We start from the raw sequence: 26,965 nt of genomic DNA, 5'->3' as shown, positions 1-26,965 counted from the left end.
TTTTTTGATTTACTTCAGTTGACAGGACCTACATGTATTAAAATTTGAGGGCCCAGTTACAGGACCCAATTCAAAATCATCAATTTTTCATCATTTAATTTTTCCAAATCAAGTGTCTTAAAGTTCATAATTACAGAGATGAGAAAACTTTAAATCATAATAGTATTTGTGTGATTTCTTCTGTAGATTAGAACCATCACATATTAGTGGAGGTTACCACAGGTAAACAAACTTGAAGGTAGCCTGACTCACCAATATATATGATTTTAACAATCTTTATCTAGAATGCACACAGGACATTCACATGTTTGTTTTTATTGTAAACTTGACAGTCAGAGAGAGAGAGAGAGAGAGAGAGAGAGAGAGAGAGAGAGGTCATCACTTAGGTTTACATAAATTAAGCCTAGTCCTTTTGAAAATGTCCACATGAAACATGATTTTATAAGTATTCCCCGATTTTTACAGATCTTGAACTCTGTGTAAATGTGATAGGAAACTCCCTGAGTGAATGTTAGGTAGGGGACATACTTAACAAATATTGTACACCCATGCAGTAAATGACAGGACTACTTACAATGTTCAGTCTACCACTATAGCTGAATAGCCTGGTTGGCAGTATAAAATAAATTTGGGTTCTCATATGTTTACTATAAGCCAAATTTTCTAATACATTTTATTCAGCCTTTACTTTAGAATTTGGATTCTAAATCAAATAGAATACTTACGTCAATACAAGTTCCAACACGGCAACAGGCAGGGCTTTTTCATATTTTCTAAGAATATGTCTGTCAGCTTTCTGTTTCCCTGGTCATTTTTTTAGTCAGATGTGATGCAATAAAGCGTTAAATTCCACAACATTTACTTTTTCTACGAATACGTAGACGATTGGATGCTAGAGTCCAGTGACTATGGCAAACATTAAACGGATTTGTATTCCACGAAATAAACCGGAATCCTTTAGCACAATTGAAGATAAAGATCGTGGTAGTGAATTAAGTGAACAAAGAACATCTGATATTGATTAACTTCTGAAGAAGAAACTGAATAAAAACTCAATTTCCACCTCCTGCCATACTGAAAACAAATGAAGGCTGTCCATATCTCCAATACAAGAGAGTGTTACAAAGGGCAATAACTCTTTCTGGTGTATTTTGGTTTGTGAACCAGAGGAAACTACTGGTTTATGTGTTTATCTTTGGTTTCTCCACAAATGTGTTTCTGTACTTTTTAAAAGTAAGATTCAATACATTTTACTAGCATGTGAGTTTACACTAAATGACTGGGCAAATATATTTTATCCCTCTCTAAAAATTACATATATCAAACCCTTATACATCATAAAAATAATTATTTCTATTGTTTTCAAGGATTAAATAAATACAAAAAAAATGTCTAAAAGCTAAAACCTAGCTCAAAATAATTTTTACAATTGTTGTTTTCATAAACAATAGCGTTTAATTTTTGATTATTCAAAATATAACATACATGTACATATCTTGTCCAGCTGTTGTTAGAGGATCGGTTTACATGGCAACCGTTGCTAAGTCAAACCTTTGCATGTCCTTTTTGTTTTATATCTATCATAATATTGTTACACACAAAGTTTCATAAAAATCTGTGATATACCGTGGCCACTGAATTTTGATAGTTACATAGAATCAGTCTTAATATTCCAGTCAATGGGTCGGATGAATATGAGTTACCGTACCTATACTGGATTCCTAACCTCCATAAAACCCCTTACAAACAAAGATACATTGCTGGATCCAGTAAATGAATGGTGAAGATAACGAACAGTGATCAATCTCATAAATCCTATAAACAATACAAAATAGATAGTTAAGCAAACAAGGACCCCTGGACATACCAGAGGTATTCTACCAAGCCCCTATCTTTGCTCCTCACGAAAACATTTAACAGGTGCGAAGGAGAAACTTCAAACGTACTGTGCGACTTAATATGCCAGAAGTGGTGTAAATCAAATGTGGATTTTAAAGAAAGAACTTTTATCAAACTTGAAATCACAAAACTTTTCTCAAATCAACAACATCAAAACGTATGACTTTTCAACTCTTTACACGACCATTCCTCACGATAAATTAAAGACTAGACTTTTTAACATCATAGACAGTTGCTTCTTCAACAAAAATGGAAAACGCAAATACTCCTATCTAGTGATCAGTCATCCAAAAAGTTACTTTGTTAAACGCCACTCTGATTCCACGTACAAGTACTTTGAAATTGAATTAGAAATATGCTGGAGTTCCTCATTGACAATATCCTCGTGGTATTTGGTGATCAGGTCTTCCAACGGTCAGTTGGGATCCCCATGGGCACGGATTGTGCTCCTTTATTCGCTGACCTGTTTTTATATTCCAATGAAGCAGAATTTATTTAAAAACTTTTACGTGAGTAGAAAAACTTTCTTGCTGTGACCTTCAATTCGACATTTAGATATATATGTCTATCTATATTTGTCAAAATGCACATCTGGTGGATCAAAATTGGTACTGTATAAGTTTTACATTATGACCCCTGGGTCGAGGCCTCTGCTGGTGGACTGTTAGTTCCCGAGGGTCTCTACAGACCAGTAGCTAAGTGCTTCATTACTAGCTTGAAAATACGGATGTATATTTAATTGTTGTGATAAAATTTAGAAATTCATTTCAAAATTAAGGATTATCTTCTTCTTGGATAGCTCTGATCCTTAGACGAATTTGACTGCAATCTTTGGCACTCTGGTTTTTTTTTTTTTTTACAAGTTTATTGTTATTTCGGATTTCCAATATTTTGGCTTGGGCATCACTGAAGAGACTTTATTTGAACAGATATGTTATGTGCGTAACATCACAGGAACCTGTAATTCTGCCTGTAATAAAGGTATTAGGAGTCTATACTATACCACTCCGTATTCAATGGAAAATACCGAAATAAACTTAATTGCAATAGGGTGTGGTACATGTATAGTGTAGACCCCTAATACCATTATTACAGACAAAATTACTGGTTCTTGTGGTAACATATAAATTGAAATCAAGGAAACGCATATCTTAAAACATGAACTTTAAATTATTTTTGAAACAGAAATTCAATTCAAAATTCCAATTTTTAACTACATCAGCAAATAACCACCCACCGTTAAGGAAATCATTGAACTGTGTCGTTTATTATTCTGGGGAATACTGCACATTTCAATAAACTATAATACATGTAAGTAGACTCCGCTCCATTGAATTTCTATTTGAATTTATTAAGCTGTAGGTCTATAAAATGAGTTTTTAAAGCATGAATAAATGAAATATCAAGCTATATTAGTATCTTCTGTTTGGGAAAAAAGCCACGTATTTAGATCACCTACATTGTTTTTATCTCTTATCAAAGTTTAAAATAATTTATGAGTTGAACTATGTTATCATAATCAGACCAGTGGTGAATTTAAAAGAGTGTCCCTGGCTCCCCCTTAAAATTTCAAATTGAAGGTAAATTCTGGTCTTTTATTTAGAAAAATGTAGACAATAAAAGAAGCAATAATTACTTTATCTCTCGGAGAAATAAATAACACAATCTTTTCATTTATTGAATTGCTTAATTGGGAGAACTTTATTTGTTCCATAACCCCTAAAAATTTGCGTCATTTTATTAATTTCGCCTTATCAAAAATGACAACATAAGAGACATATTTCAAGCCCTATAAAATCTGTAAAATCCAAGATCAAGCTTCAAGGGGCTTAATGTGGTCCACAGACCCCATACCTCATAAAGTTGCACCCCGTGCCTTACCGCATTTCCTTGATCCGTCCCTGCACTAGACAAAGGGTCTACATGTATTATATTTTTTTCCAGCAAGTATATTGTGTGTATAACTTCTAGATTCCAACAGTGTATTGCAGGATAGCATGTACATGTATACTTCGTGCATTACTACTGTTGTCTGATCCAGTATTCAAGACAATAATATAATAGCGTCTTCAAATTCACAGAGTAAAATCACAGGTGCTTAGGTCATAATATAAAAATACACATCTTACCTTATACATATATGTACAAGGTTAAATGTGTACTCATACATTATGACCAAAGCACCTGTGAGCAAAATCAGTAATATAAACCCCAATTGAACGGCTGGTGAAATACAGGTGCTAGCATCATCAATTTGCGAAAATAGAGATATGCTGTTTGCAGAATTGTCTAGTGATATCGATCGAAATCACCAAATAGTAAGTAGTCTAGTCTTTCAAGAGTTGAAATATACCAATAGTTCACATGAATATTAAATGGAAAGAATGCTAAAACAATTTAAAACCACCTCACTTTCCCCAAAAGAAGATTAGTGACTGTATTGAGCAGATAACCCACAGAGGTACATATATCAACGTTTAAATAGAAACTCTCCAGAAAAAGAAAAAAATGCATTCTAGTTAAAAAAATCAATCCATAGTTTCCAAAAATGCTTTTTCGATGGGCCCATGTTAATGGAACATTAAAAATATCCCACATAAAGTCACCTATACGCGAAAAACGCACAAAATAACAGTAAATTTGACTTTTCAAAGCAGATTTTCATATTGAGTGGGCCAAGTCTCCATTGTGAACTAAGTAAAATATTTTAGTACCTGTTCAGATGTAATATGTTTTGTAAATAAAAGTATGGAGACTTGACCCACTCTATGGAAAAAAAACTTACTTCTTGTGCACAACTTCTGTCGTATTATCAAGAAAAATTCTATGCCCACGACGGGTGACTTTAGATAGCTTGAAATTCGGAAATTCTTCATGGGATGTATAGCCGAGGTGGAATAGCGGCAGTCTCACTGAAGTTTTGGACAAACCCAGATTGTATATCTGTGGTTTGAATACCAAGTTTTCCTACCTATTTTTTCTTATTAATGGATAGACTTCCCATAATGATTTGTCTCCGGAATTTTATGCTAAGTTTATGCAGTCTTAATGACGATCACAAGTAATAGATTCCAACATGCAGCTAGTGATTAAATGTAAACAAGGATGAGGCCTCCTGTGAAGTATGGATGTTGTTTATGTAAACGACACGTTAAAGGAAAGTTAAAGAGAACAATTTCAACAATGCTTAAGAAGCTACTTGAAGAGATCATGACAAAAGCCAAATATGCAACTAACTGGTGCAGACTGTCTAAAAGGCACAGTGAACTACAGTGTTCTTGACAGTGAACTGGTTTTTTTTCAAAATGTCGACGGAGACTCCGAGCTCAAGGAAGGTGTTGAGAATGAAGAACGATTTTTAAATTCACTTAACCAAGCAGAATTGGATGAATTGGTGAAGAAGGGTCTTTCAAAGAAAACCGAACAAAAGTGAAAATAGGCCATTAATCTATTTAAACAGTCGCAAGAAGACAGGAAAAACAAAGCAACAGGAACAGAGACCTTCATATCAAGGAAAAGCATCACAGATGAGGAATTGAACAAAACCATGAGTTATTTTGTTGCGGAAGTTAGAAATCAGAAAGGTGACGATTATATGCCCAATACAATCTATGAACGTGAGACAAGCGGGAAGATTTGTGAGCTCTTTTGATGACCAAACATTCCATCGATTTAAAGAAGTTCTTGATTCAAAAATGAAGGAATTGTGAGGGCATGGTCTAGGAAATGATAAGAAGAAAGCAGAAGTCATCTCGGAAGAACAAGAAGACGTTATGTGGAGGACAAATATTTTTGGAACTGATACTCCACAGAAACTATAATATACTTTGCTGTTACAGCTTGGACAGAGAGCGGGCCAAGAGCACCGCAATCTGCGTGTGGTGAAATACAGTCAGATTTCAATCATCAAAGAATCCAGTGACCTTAGATATCTTGAATGCAAGGTGAAAAAAACGAACAGTGATCAATCTCATAACTCCTACAAGCAATACAAAATAGATAGTTGGGCAAACACGGACCCCTGGACACATCAGAGGTGGGATCAGGTGCCTAGGAGGAGTAAGCATCCCCTGTTGACCGGTCACACCCGCCGTGAGCCCCATATCCTGATCAGGTATAAAGATATAAAGAGGATGTATCTAAAACTAATAGAGGTGGATTACAACACAGAAATATTAAACCAAAAGTTACACGTGCCTATGAGAATCAACTATAGTGCCCGAGAGATGTCCTGTTCGTATGTAAAACTTATACGGTACCAATTTTGATGCACCAGATGCGCATTTCGACAAATAATGTCTCTTCGGTGATGCTCAACCGAAATGTTTGAAATCCGAAATAACAATGAAGTTTTAGAGCTATTATAGCCAAAAACAGCGTACCAAAAAGAGTGGAGTCAAATTCGTCTAAGGATAAGAGCTATGCATGAGGGAGATAATCCTTAATTTTGAAATGAATTTCTAAATTTTATAACAGCAATTAAATATACATCCGTATTGTTCAAGCTAGTAACGAAGTACTTAGCTACTGGGCTGTCGAGACCCTCGGGGACTAACGGTCTACCAGCAGTATGAGAAATACCTGAGCTTGAGGCAAGTATGAATTTTATATCAAAATAATAATAATAATAATGAAATATCAAACTATTTCATATTTAAAAAATATTATATAAGATGAATGACAAATTAAAAACCAAAAATTTTCAGGCCCAAAGATGGTAAATCCGACGCCTGGTATCTTCGACCGCTGAGGTATACACAAGCCAAAACCTGGTATGCAGATGCCCCAGTTGGCGTTCGTGTTTTGACAAAAACTATCGCTAATCTTTGTGAATGAGCGGGATTCAAGGGACACTATACAAATCACTCTTTGAGAGCAACAGCGGCAACCCGCTTGTATGAAGCTGGGATTGACGAACAGCTAATTACAGAAAAAACGTGCCACAAATTTATTGCAGTTCGATCCTTCAAAAGTACCAGCATTGAACAGCAGCAGAGAGTTAGTGAACTTATTCGTGGAAATGTGGCAGATTCAGATGATGGAAAGTGTGTGAAAAGGATGAAAAGTTATAGTTCCTGTCCTGAAGATGATTCTGTTCGAAATGTATCTACTAGCAGTGAGATTAACATTTCTTCAGGAAACATGCCATTCTCGTTCAAATTTTGATAAAAAAAGAATATGATAATGGATATATTTTCAACCATTTATGGAATGGATCCATTAACTATACATTTTGTGTGAATAATATGAGACGGTTTGTTCATTACAAATGTTTGAAATGTGAATTAAATCCAAACTTTGCTCTTTTTCATTGCAGAAAAAATGCTTTCACTGTATTTTGCTTTCAGCATTTAAAACCTGTTCATGAAGTTACCAGTACCTGTACATTAAGTTACCTCTACCTGTTTATGAAGTTACCTGTAGCCGTACATTAAGTTACCTGTACCTGTTCATGAAGTTACCTGTACCTGTACATTAAGTTAGCTGTAGCAGTACATTGAGTTAGCTGTAGCAGTACATTAAGATACCTGTAGCAGTAGATTAAGTTACCTGTAGCAGAACATTATGTTACCTGTAGCAGTACATTAAGTTAAGAATCGATAGTTTTTTTTTCAACTTAATGTACAGCTATAGGTGACTTAATGTACTGTTTTCAAAAATCCAAATCTATTATGCCATGTAATGTACAACAAACACAAAAGATTACATAACGAAAATGTTTTAAGTTTTCTTTAAAAACTTGATTGATTGGAAGAAATAAATTTTTAGACAATCAACATTAACGTTCCTTGATTGTAAAATACAATTATTCTAAAATATGCATGTAACGTATTATATTCCATGATTTTTGTATAAATGAAAGTACATGTACAATAGTTGGCCATAAGTTTGTTCCCAGAAACATTTTTCACTATATATTTCATACAAAACAGCAATTTTTCAAATACAATGTAGTAGATGTCGCTTTATTTTTTAATGAATTAATCCAATGAATTCCACTTTTAAGCAAAATTATTTGAAGTTTATAACGATAGGGATGAGATATTCCTGATATTTATTTTTATCAAATCATAATTTGATTCAGAGTCAATTTGACTGGTCTCTGAAAACCCTCCAGCTTCTTATCTGCCGCTGTCTGTGTTTTTTCAAAATCAACACAGTGGCCATTATTCGTTTAGTAGTTTACAGACTAAGAGTTACACCTAGTCATGGGCAGACCTGAATTTAAGCCATAAATTTAGTCGGGTGTAAACGTAGTCTGTTTTACGAAACGCAACTTAGTCCGGTTTTATTTTTAGTCCTGTGTTGTGCCTGACTAATCTAACGTCTGGCCGTACGCCTTTTAGTGAAACGGGCCCATGCTGTTTATGATTCAATACACGAGAGCATATTCTGCATATGAACAATATTTAAATCGAGGCAAGCTATTGACAAATAAGTTAGATATGTTTCAACAGTATCATTTAAAATCCACATTTTGCAACTTTTATGGTAGTTATAATGATCTATTTGCACATAGAGCACGTCATTAGGTCGATTGCTGCCTGATATGTTTCATGCTAGAGATGTGAGACTGTTAAAACCCTTCAGTTGAGAGATATAAACACCATATCCAGGCAAATATCATTGAAATATTGAACTCAGTTTGTTACTTTTACAGATAACGTATTTGATTATATTACCTTTTGCTGTCTCCATGAGTTCCTACCAAAATGATGTTTTTACATTTTCCTCCGTGAACTCGAATCATATTCAACCAGTAATGTATGTAATCTAAGCAAAAAGGGAAAGATAAATTAAAAGAATATTTTGTGATAAACGTCTAAAGACATGGTATAATATTTCTAATAAAACATTGAGCCGTGCCATAAAAGTGGATACTATTTAAATCGATGAAACTTGAGTTAATGAGATAATAACCATCTGATTAATCATTATGCATATTTGATACCTAGGGTCGTTTTGTGAAAATGGAAGGTGACGATAACAGTGATCAATTTCATAAATCCTACAGGAATACACATTCTACAGCACGGGAAAAACGGACACTTGGACACATCAGAGGTTGATCTGGTGCCGAGGATTAGTATGCATTCTCTTGATCTATTGACAGATCACATTTTTCATGAGCTATATGTGTTGATCAGGTAATCGAAACAGTCAGTAGTCAAATTCAGCATGTAGGAACCTGATGATAGGTTCTGCATATGATCCATTTTTAATCGGGGTAAGCTACTGATAGATAACGTGAAAGGGATTTCAAAATTCTCGTTTGAAGTCAGCATTTCGCTGATTATGTGATTGTTATAACAATTTTATTTGTTAAAACAATTTAAGTTACAAATACAACCCGTCAATAGGTTGAATACTGTCCGTTGTGTTTCATGTCCATTGTGAGACCGTTCTTTACACACTGATTTTGACTACGAATTACTCCGTTTTCCTGATCAAGATATATGATTCACGGCGGGTGTGACCACACAACAGGGGATGTTTACCAATCCTAGAAACCTGTTCTCACATCTGGTATTTCCAGAGATCCGTGTTTGCCCAAGTCTTGACTTTGTATTCCTTATAGGAGTTATCAGATTAATCATTGTTTGTTACCTTAATAGTATAGTAAATCTAGCAAATCACCTCAAAGTAATTGCAACAGAAACAAACTCGATGGAATTTCATAAACAAAAGCGTGATTAACAACATACAAAAAATCGGACAAAAACGGACAATGGGAAATATTTCAAATTCAGACTTAAATGTTTTAGTAAACCATCGATATTTTATAATGTTTACGGCACGCCGTACACGTAAAGGGGAGTAATTTAACCGTGACAGTCATCGGAATAAAGTTATACACGATGATCTAAAGTGCATGTAATAAAAAACGCGATTAAACAGCTTAACAGTTGTATTAAAAAGGTGATTTTAAGACCTTTTATATACATGCAATATTGCTAAGCATCTCATATTCTTTGCCGACTTCCATTCCCGGGGAAATTTCGGGAATAAAGCTTCAAAATATTTTGTTTGACCCTCTACTGAATTAATTTTAATAATAAGACACAATATTTACTTTAGAGGTTATGAATAATCAATTATAAATGAAATCTTAAAGAATTCATGTCAATTACAAGGGGGAATTACGGTTGTTAAAAAAGAAAATATGGAAAGCCATTCGGGTTAAAAGTTTCAGTTATTTTGTATCTTCATCATTTGAGCAAGCGTTTTGTATTAAAAACTTTTATAAAACTAAGTAAGCAAAGTATTTTTGCTTTTCTTTTTCAAATTCAGGTTTGGGGAGTCATTCATGGGTAATAATAATGATAATAAAACATTGATAATATAAATAATAAAAATCAATGTAAGTAAACACTTGCGCATAGTATCATGATTTGATGTAAAATCGAGTAGCTACTCTTTCTAATTAGTCTTGTGCTCACGACCTGCGGAACCACATCTCCTAGCAGCATGCGAACAGCGCGCTAGACCGCCCGGCCATCTATTCAAGACAAAACTTGTTTTCGATGACGATGGCATTCTCGCCACGCTGGCACACGCTCATTGAGAATTGAAATGGGATACAGTTATTTATCGTAAATTTTAGAGGATCATACAAAATGCACATTTTGTTTGAAATGTCTTTATACAAAGCACAGAAATAGCAACGAACTCTGAAATAAACATAACTGCCCTAAGGGACGAGATCAATGTCGGATGAAAATTTAAATTCAATTAGTTAGGGAGAGGGGAATAAAAACTCCCGTAAGTTTCTGTCATCCGACATCGATTACACGTTGTGGAAAAAGGAAAAAGACAAGCGACTGTTAAATACCACATAATATTTAAAACATATTAATAAACATTTAATAGATTTAATGTACACTTTCATTTGTGAATAAACAGTAGAAAAGGTATACAGAGTGTTATTTATAATCGTACGTTTCTTTTCTTGTTATTCGATTAGTTTCTACATTTGTCATATTAAGTTTTAAAGAGGAGGGGGGGGGGGCTTGGTAAAAACTATGTGACTTTAGTTTTTTGTGAGACATTGAATTTTTGATCTTGCCCCTAAGTGAAGAATGTCGTTAAAAACAGACGTCTTTTTAGGAAACGAAGTTTGTCAATCCTTGCCCTTTCTATATGCATTCACAGGATGCGACACAACGTCAAGAATGTTTGGCATCGGAACGGGTCCTGTATTGTCAAAATGTAGATAAATCGAGAAAAAAAATCTGTATATGATTAGTTTTTAAATGGAGGCACGCTACTGACAAACAAGTTGATGGTGAAGGGGTTTCAACTGTTTCGTTTAAAATCCCTCGCATTATCAATATGCTCCTTTTTAAGCTAGATGCCAAGGGGTAAAGAAGAGTTATATGGTCGTTATAACAATCTACTTTGCCAATACAACCTATCATTAGGTCAAATCTGTCTGTCTGACTTGTTTCATATAGATTGTTAGGCCGTTTTTGGCACAATGATATTGAATAAGGGTAACTCCGTTTGCCTTATTAAGATATAGAGCTCACGGCGGGTGTAACCGGTCAACAGGGGGTGCTTACTCCTCATAGCCTCATAGGCACCTGATCCCACTTCTGATATATCCAGGGGTCCGTGTTTGCCCACCTCTCTATTTTGTATTGCTTATAGGAGTTACGAGATGGATCACTGTTCGTTATCTTCACCTTCCTATATGAGGATTTCATAGAGAAAAGGATATATTCTGGTGTCGATGTCATATCGACTTTGTACGATGGAATACCATAGAGACACTTACAGGAGATTTGCTTTGTGAAGTATTGTTTAACACAATATCATTTTTATAAGTTCAGTCGTTGCCAATAACTACTAACTACAGCTGCAGAAGAGGAGCACTGCAAGAATTTTTTAAAGTCATAGAGTGGACTAAAGAAATGCTTAATTTGGATCCTTCGAACTGGGGCTTATCACTGCTTTCAGCAATTCTTGTATCTGTTAAAACTAAACTTTTCGCAATAAATGCAAGGCAAATTGTGACACTAGCCGTTGTACTTGTAAAAACATGGACTGAACTGTACTGCAATTACTCAAATGATCACTTATATAATTATCAGGCACGTAGCAATAATGGATCTATACCTTTTATTAGTACAGGCAAAGTTGATAATTTTTTACGTACAGAGGTTGATTTTTAGACAGATTGGTTGCCCTCCCTCCTCTTTTTTAAAAAAAAATAGCATTGTCGTGAACTGTACACAATGGAAGTGTAAAATTGAACTGAGAGAACAACCTTAGCCCCCCCCCCACCAACACCACCACCACACACACCATCATGGATTTTTATAACTTTTGGATTAAAATTTACTTGTCAATTTTCAGGCAATATTGTGAAATATATCTTCAACCCCCCCCCATTTTTTTTACGATGCTGCGTGCTTGATTCATTTTGCTTTTAATTCCATGTGTCCATTGTTTTTAAAACAGATTACTTCTGAAATTCTCTGTATTAATTGCACAATAATTTGGATAGAACTAAACATCAAATACGGCAATACCCCCCCCCCCCCCTTTCCCAAACTGTAGAATTGGACGAAGTGCACGTATTAAAGATTTCTTTATAAAATCGAAGAAACTGAACCTTGTTTCGTCATAGATGTAGTACAAACTGTTAAAACTCAGCTTAATAAATAATTTGGTAACGTAAGCTTTACTATACACTATTTGTTTTAAAATACTACATGTATTTATGTGAAACATAGGACCGGAATGGTAAGCGCGCCTCCAACTTCCGATGTAACGGGAGTAACTACAAAAATGTAGGTCATCTTTAACAGACCATTTTTGAAGGGGCACTTGTTTTGTGTTAACAGTTTATTTTAATGTATAAATCTTCATGTGGTAACTCATATATGCCTAATGGACAAGAAAAAGTATTTTCTTCCAAAATCCAGTTTTTAACGATTTTTGTTGGAAAATTAAGATTTCAGCCCAAAATTCGGCAAGGGAAAATAAATTTTGGTGCAGAAAAGTTTAGTTGTGCATTTGGACGTTTTATTCTTAAATTTATAAGATCAGGTTGAAATTTGAGATATGAAACTTATTTTTACTATGTTACATAAAATGGACATTATCTTGAATTTCCAGTTTTTAGCGATTTTCATGAAAAAAACATCATTTTACTCCAAAATTCCAATTTCCCCATGGAAATACAAAAGCCGATTTTTAATATGTTGTTTACACGTGTTTTCTTGCATGAATAATCAAAATTTCATTTCTGTTGCAATTAGTTTGAGGTTTTGCTCATTTTTGAGCTAGATTGACTAGACTATAACGTTTCATGCATACTATGTGTAAACTTATGTTAAAGTAATGGGTTATTTGCCTTTCTGAGCCCAGCATGAGAACGGTGTATTTGGTCTGTCACAAAGATATGTTATTTCATCCGCAGACACCATGAAATCTTCGTCTCCCTTTCCCCCAGCTAGATTTCTTGAAACATCGAAAACAATTATATAAATTGCGTCTTTGCGCATGTATGTCTGATGTGAGGCATAATATGCACCTTGACCAGCAAAGTCTAAGACATTTAACACAACATCATTCTTGTTCCTTAGTTGCATTCTAATATCCTGTTCTTTTGCCAGTTTCTGTTCAACGATTGACATCAGTTTCTTTGCCCAATTTTCTGTGGAAGGAAGATAGTAAGTTAATATCAAAGTAAATATTGTTTTCATTATTAAAATTTGGCAACAGATTTTGAAACAATTGAATAATTAGATAGTTATCGTTTGTATTTTTTACTTGAAGTTTTCATAACGTATGCGTGGAAAACAAAATTGTTTAGAAAATATATTGGCGTCTCACTAAGATTTACTGCATATTTATTGTCAAAATCCACTTACTTTCAAGGACTTCAAAACTGGAAACACTTTCTGTACTTTTAGCTTCTGTATTCATATTTGTATTATCATCAGTTGTAGGTTGTTCATAACCACCAAATTGTGTGCTTTCTTTTGATTTAGAGGGATAAATCTGTTCTTTATTTTCAGCTGCTTCAGCTACAACATATTCACTTATTTGCTATGTAATATTAAACGACTAAAATTTAAGTTTAAAGTTATATTATCTACAAATTTGAGTCGCTGACTATTTTAGGCAGGTGAATCCTTTTACGCGTCCGATTAGAATTTTATATTCCGGTCACGAATTTCCGGTTATTATGTAGCGTTTTCAAAGTCGACATATCCTGGTGGATTTATATAAACGGTATATGTACAGGTAAGCTCAAAGGATAAAATTGGAAAGTTTAAAAATGCTTAAAATCTCCTTCCGCTAAAACGACTTAAAAAGGAAGGAATGTCAGTATATTCTCTAATGTCATATTATTTCATATTACGAGTGACTCTTTTCCCTGTGTCATCACATTGTGCTGTCGCGTGAATCTAAATCGATAACTTTATCGAGATCGTGTAACTTTTTTTGTCAAGTGTTGGAAATGTAAACTCACTTCATGATTCTAAACCCCTCATATGTGAAAATACTTCAAATAATTCGTCCATCTCATGACCTGTAATAGTCACTGTCATGATCGTGTGCAGGATTGGACAAAACAAGATGGCAGACGGCATTTCCAAACAAAGGTAGGCTCTTAAAACTCTTCATTTTACCGACTTATTAGACGACGAATTTATGAATTTAAAACACTGCCTGGCCAGGGAGGCATCATTAAGTTGATTGGTTGTTGGAATTCTTACTCATGTACACGTACAACTCTAAATTCATTGATCAAAGTTGACGATGCTGCCTCGATAGAATTCGAAGTGGGCGAAGATGTTTCTAATTATGTTTTCATGCATTTTAAGAAATATACTTTCGGTAAAATAGACTCTGCACATATCTTTTGATGAAAACTTGAACCAGTGTATGCGATTTGTCCCTTAAATTGCCTTGATTAGATAAATATCTTGACTTGAACATTTGCTAATGTGCAGGAGTGGACTATGGTCGTTTCCGCGATAAACGTGACGGATTGGACCTCGATTTTGGTTCAGGATTGGACCCTCTTTTTATCTTTCTTTTCAAAATCCTTTATATTTTCGAATCTCGACTTCACTTTTTCATCTTTTAGTTTGATTAATGTAGCTTATTAGATTCTCAGACATTTTCAACATGACCATGGTGTATTTTGAATTTTGTTTTACTGTTATCAAATTACATCGTCGTTTAAGTTCCCAACGACGACAATTGCTACTGTAAAAATATTCATTCGCCATCTCCTTCAAATTGAACCAATATAGCAGATTTATACATGCAAGGTATGTAATGAGGAACTCTAGCATATTTTTTATTTCAACTTCTGAGTACTTGTGCGTGGAATCAGAGTGGTGTTTAATAAAGTAATGTTTGGTTGACTGATCACTAGATGCAAGGTGAAGATAACGAACAGTGATCAATCTCATAACTCCTACAAGCAATACAAAATATATAGTTGGGCAAACACAGACCCCTGGACACACAACATGTGGGATCAGGTGCCAAGGAGGAGTAAGCATCCCCTGTCGACCGGTCACACCCGCCGTGAGTCATATATCTTGATCAGGTAAACCGCAAACGGTTCTGCGACAAAGAATTGATAAGATAGCAATGTCTGTTTTAATCAACGTGATGTCGTATACAGATTCAGCATCTGAACTTGGGCAGTGATGTTATATTCAGGTAAGTGTACCTGGGTTCTCTTTAAAGGACCCTTTAATCCCCTTCATGAGGAGATGTTCTTTTGGCAAGTAGACGTTCAGGGAATAAACTCGTACATCCACGAAAACAATGCCGGTAACTATGTACGGTACTGATAAGTAAAATGTATAAACTGGTGGCAGGTTTTAACAATTGTCTTCAAGTTGTTTTGAAAAAACTGGAGGGTGGTCACTTTGTGAAATTACTTCTTCTTGGAGATCATTATCGGGATATGTGGGGTCGACGCCGTCAAAGAAAGAAAGAATGGCATCATCAGATATAAAAAGCTAAGTTATTGTTGTAGAAAGTGCATTTTTTTCCTTCTAATTTTCTAACAAAATACACTAATATCTGTATTGCTGAAAACATTTTCTCTTTCAAACAAGTTAAAAAAGTCGAAATGTGTCACTGTAACTTACATTGTTTCTTTTCAATTAAATAGCCTACAATACGGGCATTGCTGTTGTACCTTAGAAATATAAACACTTTTAAGATGCTAAGCGTATTGACTAAAATGTTTGCTGAAGAAAGAGGATCATGGCGGACATTGCATGAGGAAAATGTTGGCAAGTATGGTAGAGGGTACGTTGTGTTATGGATGACCTCGTTTTTACCACTTGAAAAATCGAACTCGAGCTCTATTAAAATCCGGACGAGAAAGCAATCACAAGTGAAATGTATTTCGTCTTCTCGTCTGATCACCTACCTATGTCAGTAAATGTGAGACTGGATATAATTGGACTATTAACACCAAAGCATTTTATGCTGTTTAATTTTACTTTGTGGTATTTTTCTATCAATTAGTTTTTACATTCTCATTCCTATTTTAGGTCCATTCTCCCCAATTGAATCTACATTATGATAATGTGAAATCAACTAACGGTTTGTTGGTTGGTTGTTTATTGTTTAACGTCCTACTCGAGAATTTTAACTCATATGGAGGTGTCACTATTGTGGGCGAAGGGCTGCGACATTTAGTGCTCGGTGCTTAAGAATTTTGAAAAGGAAGATATTTTTATCGTGCCACACCTGCTGTGACACCGGGTCCCTGTTTTTGCGGTCTCATCCAAAGGACCACTCCAGTTAGTCTCCTCTTACGACAAGCAAGGTATATGGAGGACATATTCTAACCTGTGTCCCCACGGAAATTAACTAACTAACGGTAGTCAATCTCATAAATCCGACTTAAGTATCAGTACACTTTCATATATGTTTCGTATGGCGCAGTGGTTCTTGAGAAGAAATTATATTGACCCCATCCAATTTTCGTCTTTTCTTGATTACCTCCACTTGTAAGCCTTTTACCCAAGGATGATTTGTTGCAAGTTTGGTTGCAATTGGTACCGTTGTTCTTGAAATGTTGAAAAAAAGAACAACTTAACTTCCACACATCCGAACAACGGACGAGGACAGAGAATACCGATAGCAATAGCTCACCGGCGTGACTAAGGTGACCTAAAATATATCATTGTATAAAATGTTAGATCTTGATTTGTATGGGTGAGATCTGTTACAGGAATAGAATATATAAGAGTGCAAATCGCTATCTCTCTACCACAACGGATATCTAAAGCAATATTTCTCAATCCAAAAAGTGAAGGGGGAGGGTAACTAACAGTGATCTTTCTGTTTGCTTTATATATGCATATATATTATATGATAAACAAATTGGGATTTTAATTTTTGTTTTTTAGATTTAAGAAATGAAACTTAAAATTCTTTATTTGATTCATGTATGTAAAACTTATACGGTACCAATTTTGATGCACCGGATGCGCATTTCGACAAATAATGTCTCTTCAGTGATGCTCAACCAAAATGTTTGAAATCCGAAATAACTATGAATCAAACGAAAAATTGGACGGAAAACCTCATTCATTCATTCAGTTTTCCGTCCAATTTTGAGTTTGATACATGCATCAAAGAACGACTTATAAGTTTTATTTCTTATCATTTAATTATATTTTTAAAATAGAAAAACGGTTTCTGCCATCAGAAAGCTTGAATTAACGTTTTTGAAATGGTGCGTAGGAATACCTATACGTAACAATGAAAATAACAACAAAACTGACAGTGCCTTTTGGTGGGGTAGAGTTACTGTGCAGAATTAAATGGATTATACGTCAAATTTAAGGTACAATGATTAAAAGCTGAAATAGAAAATGTTTTTGGCTATATTTAGCTCCAAAACTTCATAGTTATTTCGGATTTCAAACATTTCGGTTGACCATCACTGAAGAGACATTATTTGTCGAAATGCGCATCTGGTGCATCAAAATTGGTACTGTATAAGTTTTACATTATGACCCCTGGGTCGAGGCCTCTGCTGGTGGACTGTTAGTCCCCGAGGGTCTCTACAGCCCAGTAGCTAAGTACTTCATTACTAGCTTGAAAATACGGATGTATATTTATTTGCTGTTATAAAATTTAGAAATTCATTTCAAAATTAAGGATTATCTCCCTCATGCATAGCTCTTATCCTTGGACGAATTTGGCTCCACTTTTTTGGCACGCTGTTTTTGGCTATATTTAGCTCTAAATCTTCATAGTTATTTCGGATTTCAAAAATTTCGGTTGAGCATCACTGAAGAGACATTATTTGTCGAAATGCGCATCTGGTGCATCACAATTGGTACTGTATAAGTTTTACATTATGACCCCTGGGTCGAGGCCTCTGCTGGTGGACTGTTAGTCCCGGAGGGTCTCTACAGCCCAGTAGCTAAGTACTTCGTTACTAGCTTGAAAATACGGATGTATATTTAATTGCTGTTATAAAATTTAGAAATTCATTTCAAAATTAAGGATTACGCTGTATCTCCCTCATGCATAGCTCTTATCCTTGGACAAATTTGGCTCCACTTTTTTGGCACGCTGTTTTTGGCTATATTTAGCTCTAAAACTTCATAGTTATTTCGGATTTCAAAAATTTCGGTTGAGCATCACTGAAGAGACATTATTTGTCGAAATGAGCATATTTAATTGCATCAAAATTGGTACCGTATAAGTTTTACATATAAAGGAGGAGAATAAGTGGTGACTGGATGTATGCTGCATTGCATTCGAGACGTTGAACACTTTGATCGTAGGAACGGTGGAATGCGACTCGGCTCCATTTCAATATCAAGTAAAAAGCTAAACACCTCTTCATCTAAATTGCCCTCGTTGACTGAGCCCCATATAACGCAGTTCAATTTCATTAATATTTACCAGATCAAAGTCGCTGCTTGCTCCGTCATGTTATCGAACTCGAAAAGCAGACCATACATACCGGGAACTCCTGTTTACAATATGTGTACTACTACCAGCCAGTGTCCTACGTCATCAAGTTGACTAATCTTCCACGTCATCATTAGGTTTATGCGTGTTGTTGCTTTAAATTAATTTGTATTTCATTCATATATTTAGTTGTGTTTATATTTCGTAGCATCAAACGAATACATTTTGTTTTGCTTGTGTGAACATTCCCTTCTATGAATAGCACTAAAATTAGAACGGGGAAGACGCATTCCAGAAAAAAGTAGTCCCGCGTGCTTAGTGCCGATGAACTCCGGACGAATTGTTTTTTTTACTAAGAAATCAAACGAATTTTTCATCCAATCAGCATCGTTGTTAAGTCATCACTTTAGAAGTTCTTAAATGATTACGATTTCACTACATTGTTGATTGAATGAAGTGGAATTATATATCCGCACCTGTACATATATGGCGAAATGTTCTTCCGTTACAATTCTAGCAGTTGAAAGTTTCAAACAGTTTTGAAGAGTTACATACCTTCTGAAGTTTTAGCACCTTCGGTTAAGTTTTTCATCTCATCAGAGATAATGTCTTCTTTTGTCATACGATTTGCTGCTGTTGAGGTTATAAAAAAAATGTGATATCAACTTTTCTAAAAGTTCTTCAATTCTTTTGTGAATACACATTTTACGCCACATCTTACATATATTGTGATGTAATATGTCTGAAATCTATCTGTATGTTTTGTTTTCACCGTTTGATTTTAGCAGTTGCAAATTTGAAACAGTCTTGAAATGTTTGACAAATTAAAATGTATACCCGGTAAAATATTACCTCCTTCTCTTGAGTTGTTCCAATCATCTTCTATATCCAGTTGATGTATCTCATCTGATTTGGAAGAAAAAGTATATTCATTACCTCCAATGTCCATTACTACAATGAATTATACTTTCAGAAGTGAAAGAAGTGAAGATAACAAACAGTGATCAATCTCATAAATCCTATAACGAATAGAAAATAAAGAGTAAAGCCAAGACGTACTTCTGCGTATACTAAAGTCGAGATCAAGTTTTGCCTATTACACGTTACATAGAATAACGATTTTTCTTTAGTTATGCACGCGTTCAGTTATTTGTATACTAATTAATAAACCGGTGATGAGCTTACTATATTGAGAAAACTTTACTGACATATAGCAACGACATTTGCTTTCAAGACAGAACTATGGATCTGATACACATAAGTACACCATGAGATAATTCCTGTCGTACTCCATTATCAACAACTAATCTTGATAATAAGGTAAAGAAATCAAACAATGATCAATGTCATAGCTTATCTTTATATCTAGGACTTTTTATTCGAAGATGAGATAAATTCTACCATTACTCTGCTTCCTTTTGTATTCTTCTTTGGGGAGTTGTTTCTCCAACGAACTCCATGCTGAATTTCCACCTTCAATTAAAGCAAATTGATATTTATTAAAGTAATGACATTGATCATTAAACAAAACGAAAAAAAAAATTAAGTTAGCGAACAGTAATCAATCTCATAAAAGATGCTTAGTTTCGCTATTGGAATATCCTAGTTAATAAGTTGATAAAAATATGATTTCATTGGTTTTCATTCCAGAATTATTAACAAATGGGTAAATGAAAAACATAAATGTATGCAGTAGCGAAATTCACTTATTTGTCATGAAAGATTTCTCCATTGTGTTTTCGTTGTTTACAATACATTTTTACGTAAAATATTCAGAATCTTGCATTGTTTTAAATGAAAGAATTAATCATTGGTTTCACCAGTTTCGATCAAAAGCTGCATTTCGTATATTTTATGGTCGTTATAACAATCGAGTTTGCCTATACAAAATGTCTTTGGGTTAAATACTGCCTGACGTGTTTCATACGAATTGTACTTTATAAAGTTATTAACTTTCCCTTAATTACATGCTTGAAAACATCTGCATGTAAAAGAAAACAGTGCGAATATTATTTAGAAAGTAAATATAGTGGCTACATATATAAATCATCCCATAATAGACGTCTATAAATAGACCCACGCGCGTCAGGGGAATCCCAACATGATGTATGAACTCATACGCAACTGTCTAGTTTTAAGGCTGAAAGAGCGTAAAACAACGAATTACTAAGAGGTATTTGATATTTTTATTTCTATTAAACTTATGGTACGGTACTGTTATAACAAAATACACAGCTTTACACAGATAATATCATCGATGATCTGAAAGTTTGAACTGGTCACGTGACTGTCACTTGAAATGGCAGAGTGACGCGGTTATTTGTAAACATCGATTTAAAATCAAATTATTTGAGGTGGGATCAGGTGCCTAGGAGGATTAACGATCCCCTGATTACCGGTCACACCCGCCATGAGCCCTATATCTTGATAAGGTAAATGGAGTTTTCCACAAGAATTAATAAATACAAAATGGAGAGTTGGGCAAAACGGACCCCTGGACATACCAGAGGTGAAATTATGTGCTTAGAAGGAGTAAGAGTCCTCTGCCGACTGGTCACACCTGTTGTTAGCCTTATGTTTTGATAAGGTAAACGAAGTAATCTGTGATCAAAATCAATGTGCCAAGAACGGCCAAACAATCAGTATGAAACACTCCAAACAGCATTTGGTTTAATGGAAGGTTATATGATCATGCATAGCTCTTATCCTTAGACGAATTTGACTCCACCTTTTGGCACTCTGTTTTTCCCTAAAATAGCTCTAGCAAGTGCATTGTTATTTCGGATTTCAAACATTTCGGTTGAGCATCACTGAAGAGACATTATTTGTCGAAAGCGCATCTGGTGTATCACAATTGGTACCTTATAAGTTATACATTATGATCATTATAACGATTATAGAATATGCAAAATACTGATTGTAAGCGATACTGTTGAAAATCCTGTAACATCAACTTAACTTCCGGTAATGGCCCAGATTGCGGTACACACTTAGGTGCTCCGTAGGTCAGGCAAGTGTCTACGTGTCTTTGATTAATGTTGGGCGACAAATGATGTGACATAGACTATAAGTATATATTGTTGCCAGTTTTAGACATTTATTTGGACACGTGCTGGTATGTATATGCAATATTTAAATGTGTAGTTTGTAAAACTGGTGGACAGTGAGTGAGTAGTATTCAGAGATTTTTCCTATTGCATTCGCCGGATGAGTAAGGCCAACTGGAATGAACAATGTTCTAAGAAAAAAGAAGTGAAAATTCACGGAATGAAAGAATTACCCGGAGAAAACGTCAAAGAATTGGTACAACACATCATTCAAGAAAATTCATGTGTGGAAATACCAGATGACGATACTACAGTAATTCACAGAATTCCTGCCAGAAAAGGTTACCAACGACCAATTCTAATGAAACTTAATAAGAATTTTTTAAAATCGAGAATCATGAAACATCGACAAACAGTGAAAAAAACATCCAGAATGGAATTCGTCTCTGTGACGATGTGACTCAACTTAATGGGCAGCTGATTAATACGTTGTTGGAAAACGAAAATGTCAAATCAGTTTGGTATTTCAACGGCCGTGTGTATGGACAAATTAGAGAAAAGCGAGTGATGTTCGACATCTTTAACGAAATCGAGAAAAAAAAATAGCAAACGTGAAACAATGAGCTTCCTCTCCAGGAATACTATTTCCGATCATATCTACGAGGCTGTTCTGGAACTTATGCCTCTTTAATGATCTTCCAGTTTATATTGGACAAAACAAATAACCAAGTAGGACACTTGCCTGTATTTAAAAAAAAAGAGTAACAAGAACTTGTAGTCATTACATATATTTTCAATGCTTTATTTCTTTCATATGCTTTCTTTTCTTTCTTTCTTAGCCTTCTTTATTATCGTTTTCATCTTTTTCAGTCTGTATACATGCGTGCAGGAAATCGTTTATATCATTTCAGTTCAGCTTCCAGCAGGTCTCGAACCTTTCGTTTCAATAATTGATGGAAATCAAAATATTATCTGTAAATTGTCAGGTTCTAGGCGATATCGCAAAGCGAAGAGATGTTTTAACTACTTAAGAAATCTAAACTATAATATATATATTGTCTTCAAGACACACATTTTTACAACGAAATAGAGAATGATGTGAGAAATATGTGGGGATACCAATGCTACTTTAGTTCCTTTACTTCGAATTCAAGAGGGGTAGCAATACTTTTGATAACAATTTTGATTTTGAAGTATGTTTGGAAAAGGGTGATACAGATGGAAATTTTCACATACTGAAGGTATGTATAGAGGGTCATGTGTTTGTTTTTTTGTACAGTATATGGTCCAAATACTGATTCATCAAATTTTTATGAAAATATTCAACAGTCCATTCAAGAAATGAACTGTAGTAATATCATATGGTGTGGATATTTGAATTTAGTATTACATCTACAACTAGATTGCTATAATTACAAATATATTAATAACCCAAAGGCTAGAGAAAAAGTACTAGAAATTATTGAAGGATATAACTATGTAAAACTTATACGGTACCAATTTTGATGCACCAGATGCGCATTTCGACAAATTATGTCTCTTCAGTGATGCTCAACCGAAATGTTTGAAATCCGAAATATCTATGAAGTTTTAGAGCTATTATAGGGAAAAACAGTGTGTCAAAAAAGTGGAGTCAAATTCGTCTAAGGATAAGAGCTATGCGTGAGGGAGATAATCCTTAATTTTGGAATGAATTTCTAAATTTTATAACAGCAATTAAATATACATCCGTATTTTCAAGCTAGTAACGAAATACTTAGCTACTGGGCTGTAGAGACCCTCGGGGACTAACAGTCCACCAGTCCACCGGCAGAGGCCTCGACCCAGGGGTTATAATGTAAAACTTACAATTCAACAAATCTTTACTTGGTGATAAGGAATGTCTAGATTGTATCAGAGAGGTTATTTTGAATTTGAAAAAACAATATGGAGTTCCTGTTTATGATTTTAATAATCTTGATGCAGTGTCAGATGAAGATGTATGTTTCACAATTAATGATAAGTTATTCATAGAAACTTTAGTTATGGAAATAAGAGGAAAAATCATTTTAAAAAATAAACAAGTGAAAGAAGAAAAAAATTAATAGAAGAAATTAAGGTTTTAGAACAAAATAGTTCTGAACACAATATAGAGGAACTAAATGAAAAACAATAAAAACTGGAAAACCCATAAATAACAGACTTCAAGGAATATATGTAAGAAGCAGAGCAAAATGGACAGAAGAAGGAGAAAAACCATCACATTATTTTTGTAGTTTAGAAACAAGAAATTTTATTGGTAAAATAATTCCCAAACTTATAAAAGATAGTGGGAAAATAATTCAAGACCAGTTTGAAATATTGGATGAAATATAGCAATTGTATGACAATTTATATTCAATACCGAATCAGGAAATAAACATAGTTGACTTAAATTCTGAATTAAAGTATGAAGATATTCCCAAGAGAGGAATCTATGCTTTTAGAAGGTAAAATTACATTGAAGGAGGCTTGTGCAACACTAAGTAAAATGAAAGCAAATAAATCACCAGGCTCTGATGGGTTCTCAACTGAGTTTTTTAAGGTTTTTTGGAAATACCTTGGTACATTTGTTGTAAGGTCTATCAACAGTGCATATGAAAATGGCACTCTGTCAATAACACAGAGACATGGAATTATTACACTTTTACCCAAAGGAGACAAATCTTAAAAACTGACGTCCAATTACACTTCTTAACACTATATATGAAATAGCTTCTGGTACCATTGCAAATAGACTAAAGATGTACTTGGATAAACTTATCAATCTTGATCAAACTGGCTTCATTTCTAATAAATATATTGGAGAAAATACTCGACTAATTTATGATATTATGCAGTATACTGAAGAAGAAGAAATCCCAGGTCTTTTACTACTTATTGACTTTGAGAAAGCCTTCGATACCTTCTCATGGAATTTTATACAAAAGACCTTAACTTATTTAAGGTTTAGACCTGATATTCATAAATGAGTGAAATTATTCTATCACAACATCATATCTACTATTAACCAAGGTGGTAATCTCTCAGCATCTTTCAACATTCAAAGAGGATGTAGACAAGGGGATTCTTTATCACCTTATATTTTTTTCTTTGTGCAGAAATTTTAACTATACAAATAAGAGAAAATAAAAGTTTTGTCTATTAACAATGATAGCTTTCATTCATATGTCGATTTGATATATCCCTGTGAGCTCGAAATAAAGGACACCACAGAGTCGTCCACTTCTGCTTCATACTTAGATATTTTATTGAAAGTAGACATTAACGGCAAACTAACAACTCAACTGCATGACAAACTGGATGATTTCAGCTTCTCCATCGTCAACTTCCCACATTTATGTAGCAATATTCCATTATCACCTGCATATGGTGTTTATATATCTCAATTGATTCGATATGCAAAAGCTTGTTCTGGGTATAGTCAGTTTTTAAATCGAGGTAAGCTACTGACAAACAAGTTGATGGTACAGGGATTTCAACAGTCTCGATTGAAGTCAGCATTTCGCAAATTCTATGGTCGTTGTAACGATCTAGTTCGTCAATACAACCTCGCATTGGGTCAAATGCTGTCTGACGTGTTTCATACCGATTGTTAAGCCGTTCTTGTCACACTGATTTTGACTGCGGATAACTCCGTTTACCTGATCAGGATATGGGGCTCACGGTGGGTGTGACCGGTCAACAGGGGATGCTTACTCCTCCTAGGCACCTGATCCCACCTCTGGTGTGTCCAGGGGTCCGTGTTTGCCCAACTATCTATTTTGTATTGCTTTTAGGAGTTATGAGATTGATCACTGTTCGTTATCTTCACCTTACATTAAAGGTATAACTATGAATAATAATGAAAAGAAAAATTCACAAATAGCCGATGATACATCAATTATACTTGATGGTAGCAAGGAATCTCTTTTAGAAACAATAAAAGTATTACAACACTTCTCTGAAATGTCAGGAATAAAAGTTAATTTTTCAAAAACCAATACAGTCTGGATTGCATAAAACAAATATAGTCAGGATACGCTTTCTAAAGACTTTCATCTGAATCGGGGGACTTGTAAGTTTACTCTACTTGGAATTAATTTTGATGTAGAGTTACAGAACGTGTCAAAACTAAATTATCAGCCAAAGCTAAGCAGAATGAAATCAATCTTAAATCAATGGTAGAAAAGACATTTAACACCAATAGGAAAAATTACTGTTATCAAAACTCTCGTTTTTCCTCTATTAAGTCATATTTTTATGGCAATTCCAAATCCCGATGACAGCTATTGTAAAGAATTAGATAAATTCATCTTTTCTTTCTTGTGGAGCCATTATCAACATAGAATTAACAAAGAGGTAATCGTAAAGCAATATGAGGATGGTGGGTTAAAAATGATCAATGTAAAGGCTTTTATAACCTCTTTAAAATTGTTTTGGATGAGACAACTCCTTTTTTCAGATAGGGGTTTGCATAATTTCATACCAAATTTAGATCTTAATAAAGTTACTACATGTGGAATAGAATACATAAAAAACATAAAGACATCGCTGAAAAACAAATTATGGGTTGATGTATTTGACTCTTGGATTGAGCTACAGCATAAACAAAATCCATTTACAGTAACAGTATATACTCCAATATTTTACAGTTCTAACTTTGTTGTGGGTGGGGAAAGCATTTCTTTATAAATATATCTTTCACAATAATATTAAATACCTTAATAACCTTATTGATGAAGAGGGTTTGTTCCTAACTTATGAATCTTTCTGTAACAATTATCTAAAAGTGAAAATTAATTTTTTAGAATATATGAGTGTCATAAATGCTAATAAAGCATGGATGAAAAAGGTCAAGTTTGATAAAAAAAAAAAATTGAATTAACAAACCCTCTGATTATGTCGAGTATATATACTCTTCTACGATGCAAAAAAAAAAATCAAGACAATTTTATACTCTTCTCAATCAAAACTGCACAGAACCTACTGATAAAAGAAAGTGGAATGAAATATTTGAATTAAATGACACAGATTGAACATGATTTTGAGATTGCCTTTTAAAGTTACAAGTAATTGTAAACTGCAATGGT

The 26,965-nt window shown here is 34.3% G+C and overlaps 1 protein-coding gene across 1 annotated transcript in view; it reads right to left on the bottom strand.

Moving 5' to 3' along the window:
* Positions 1-18,815: 18,815 nt before the first annotated feature.
* The window catches only part of LOC125649440 (uncharacterized), a 32,909-nt gene continuing 24,759 nt past the window's right edge, over positions 18,816-26,965 (bottom strand). Inside the window, exons 9-12 of the mRNA XM_056161522.1 lie at positions 20,230-20,301; positions 19,681-19,734; positions 19,384-19,461; positions 18,816-18,889 (exon numbers count right to left, since the gene is read on the bottom strand). Coding sequence (XP_056017497.1) covers positions 18,816-18,889; positions 19,384-19,461; positions 19,681-19,734; positions 20,230-20,301 — 278 coding nt within the window. The remainder of the gene's footprint in view (positions 18,890-19,383; positions 19,462-19,680; positions 19,735-20,229; positions 20,302-26,965) is intronic.

This window comes from Ostrea edulis, chromosome 4, assembly GCF_947568905.1.
Source record: "Ostrea edulis chromosome 4, xbOstEdul1.1, whole genome shotgun sequence".
Classification (NCBI taxonomy): domain Eukaryota; kingdom Metazoa; phylum Mollusca; class Bivalvia; order Ostreida; family Ostreidae; genus Ostrea; species Ostrea edulis.
The sequence above is the reverse complement of the archived record's forward strand: the minus strand, read 5'-3'. Positions and strand labels throughout refer to the sequence as shown.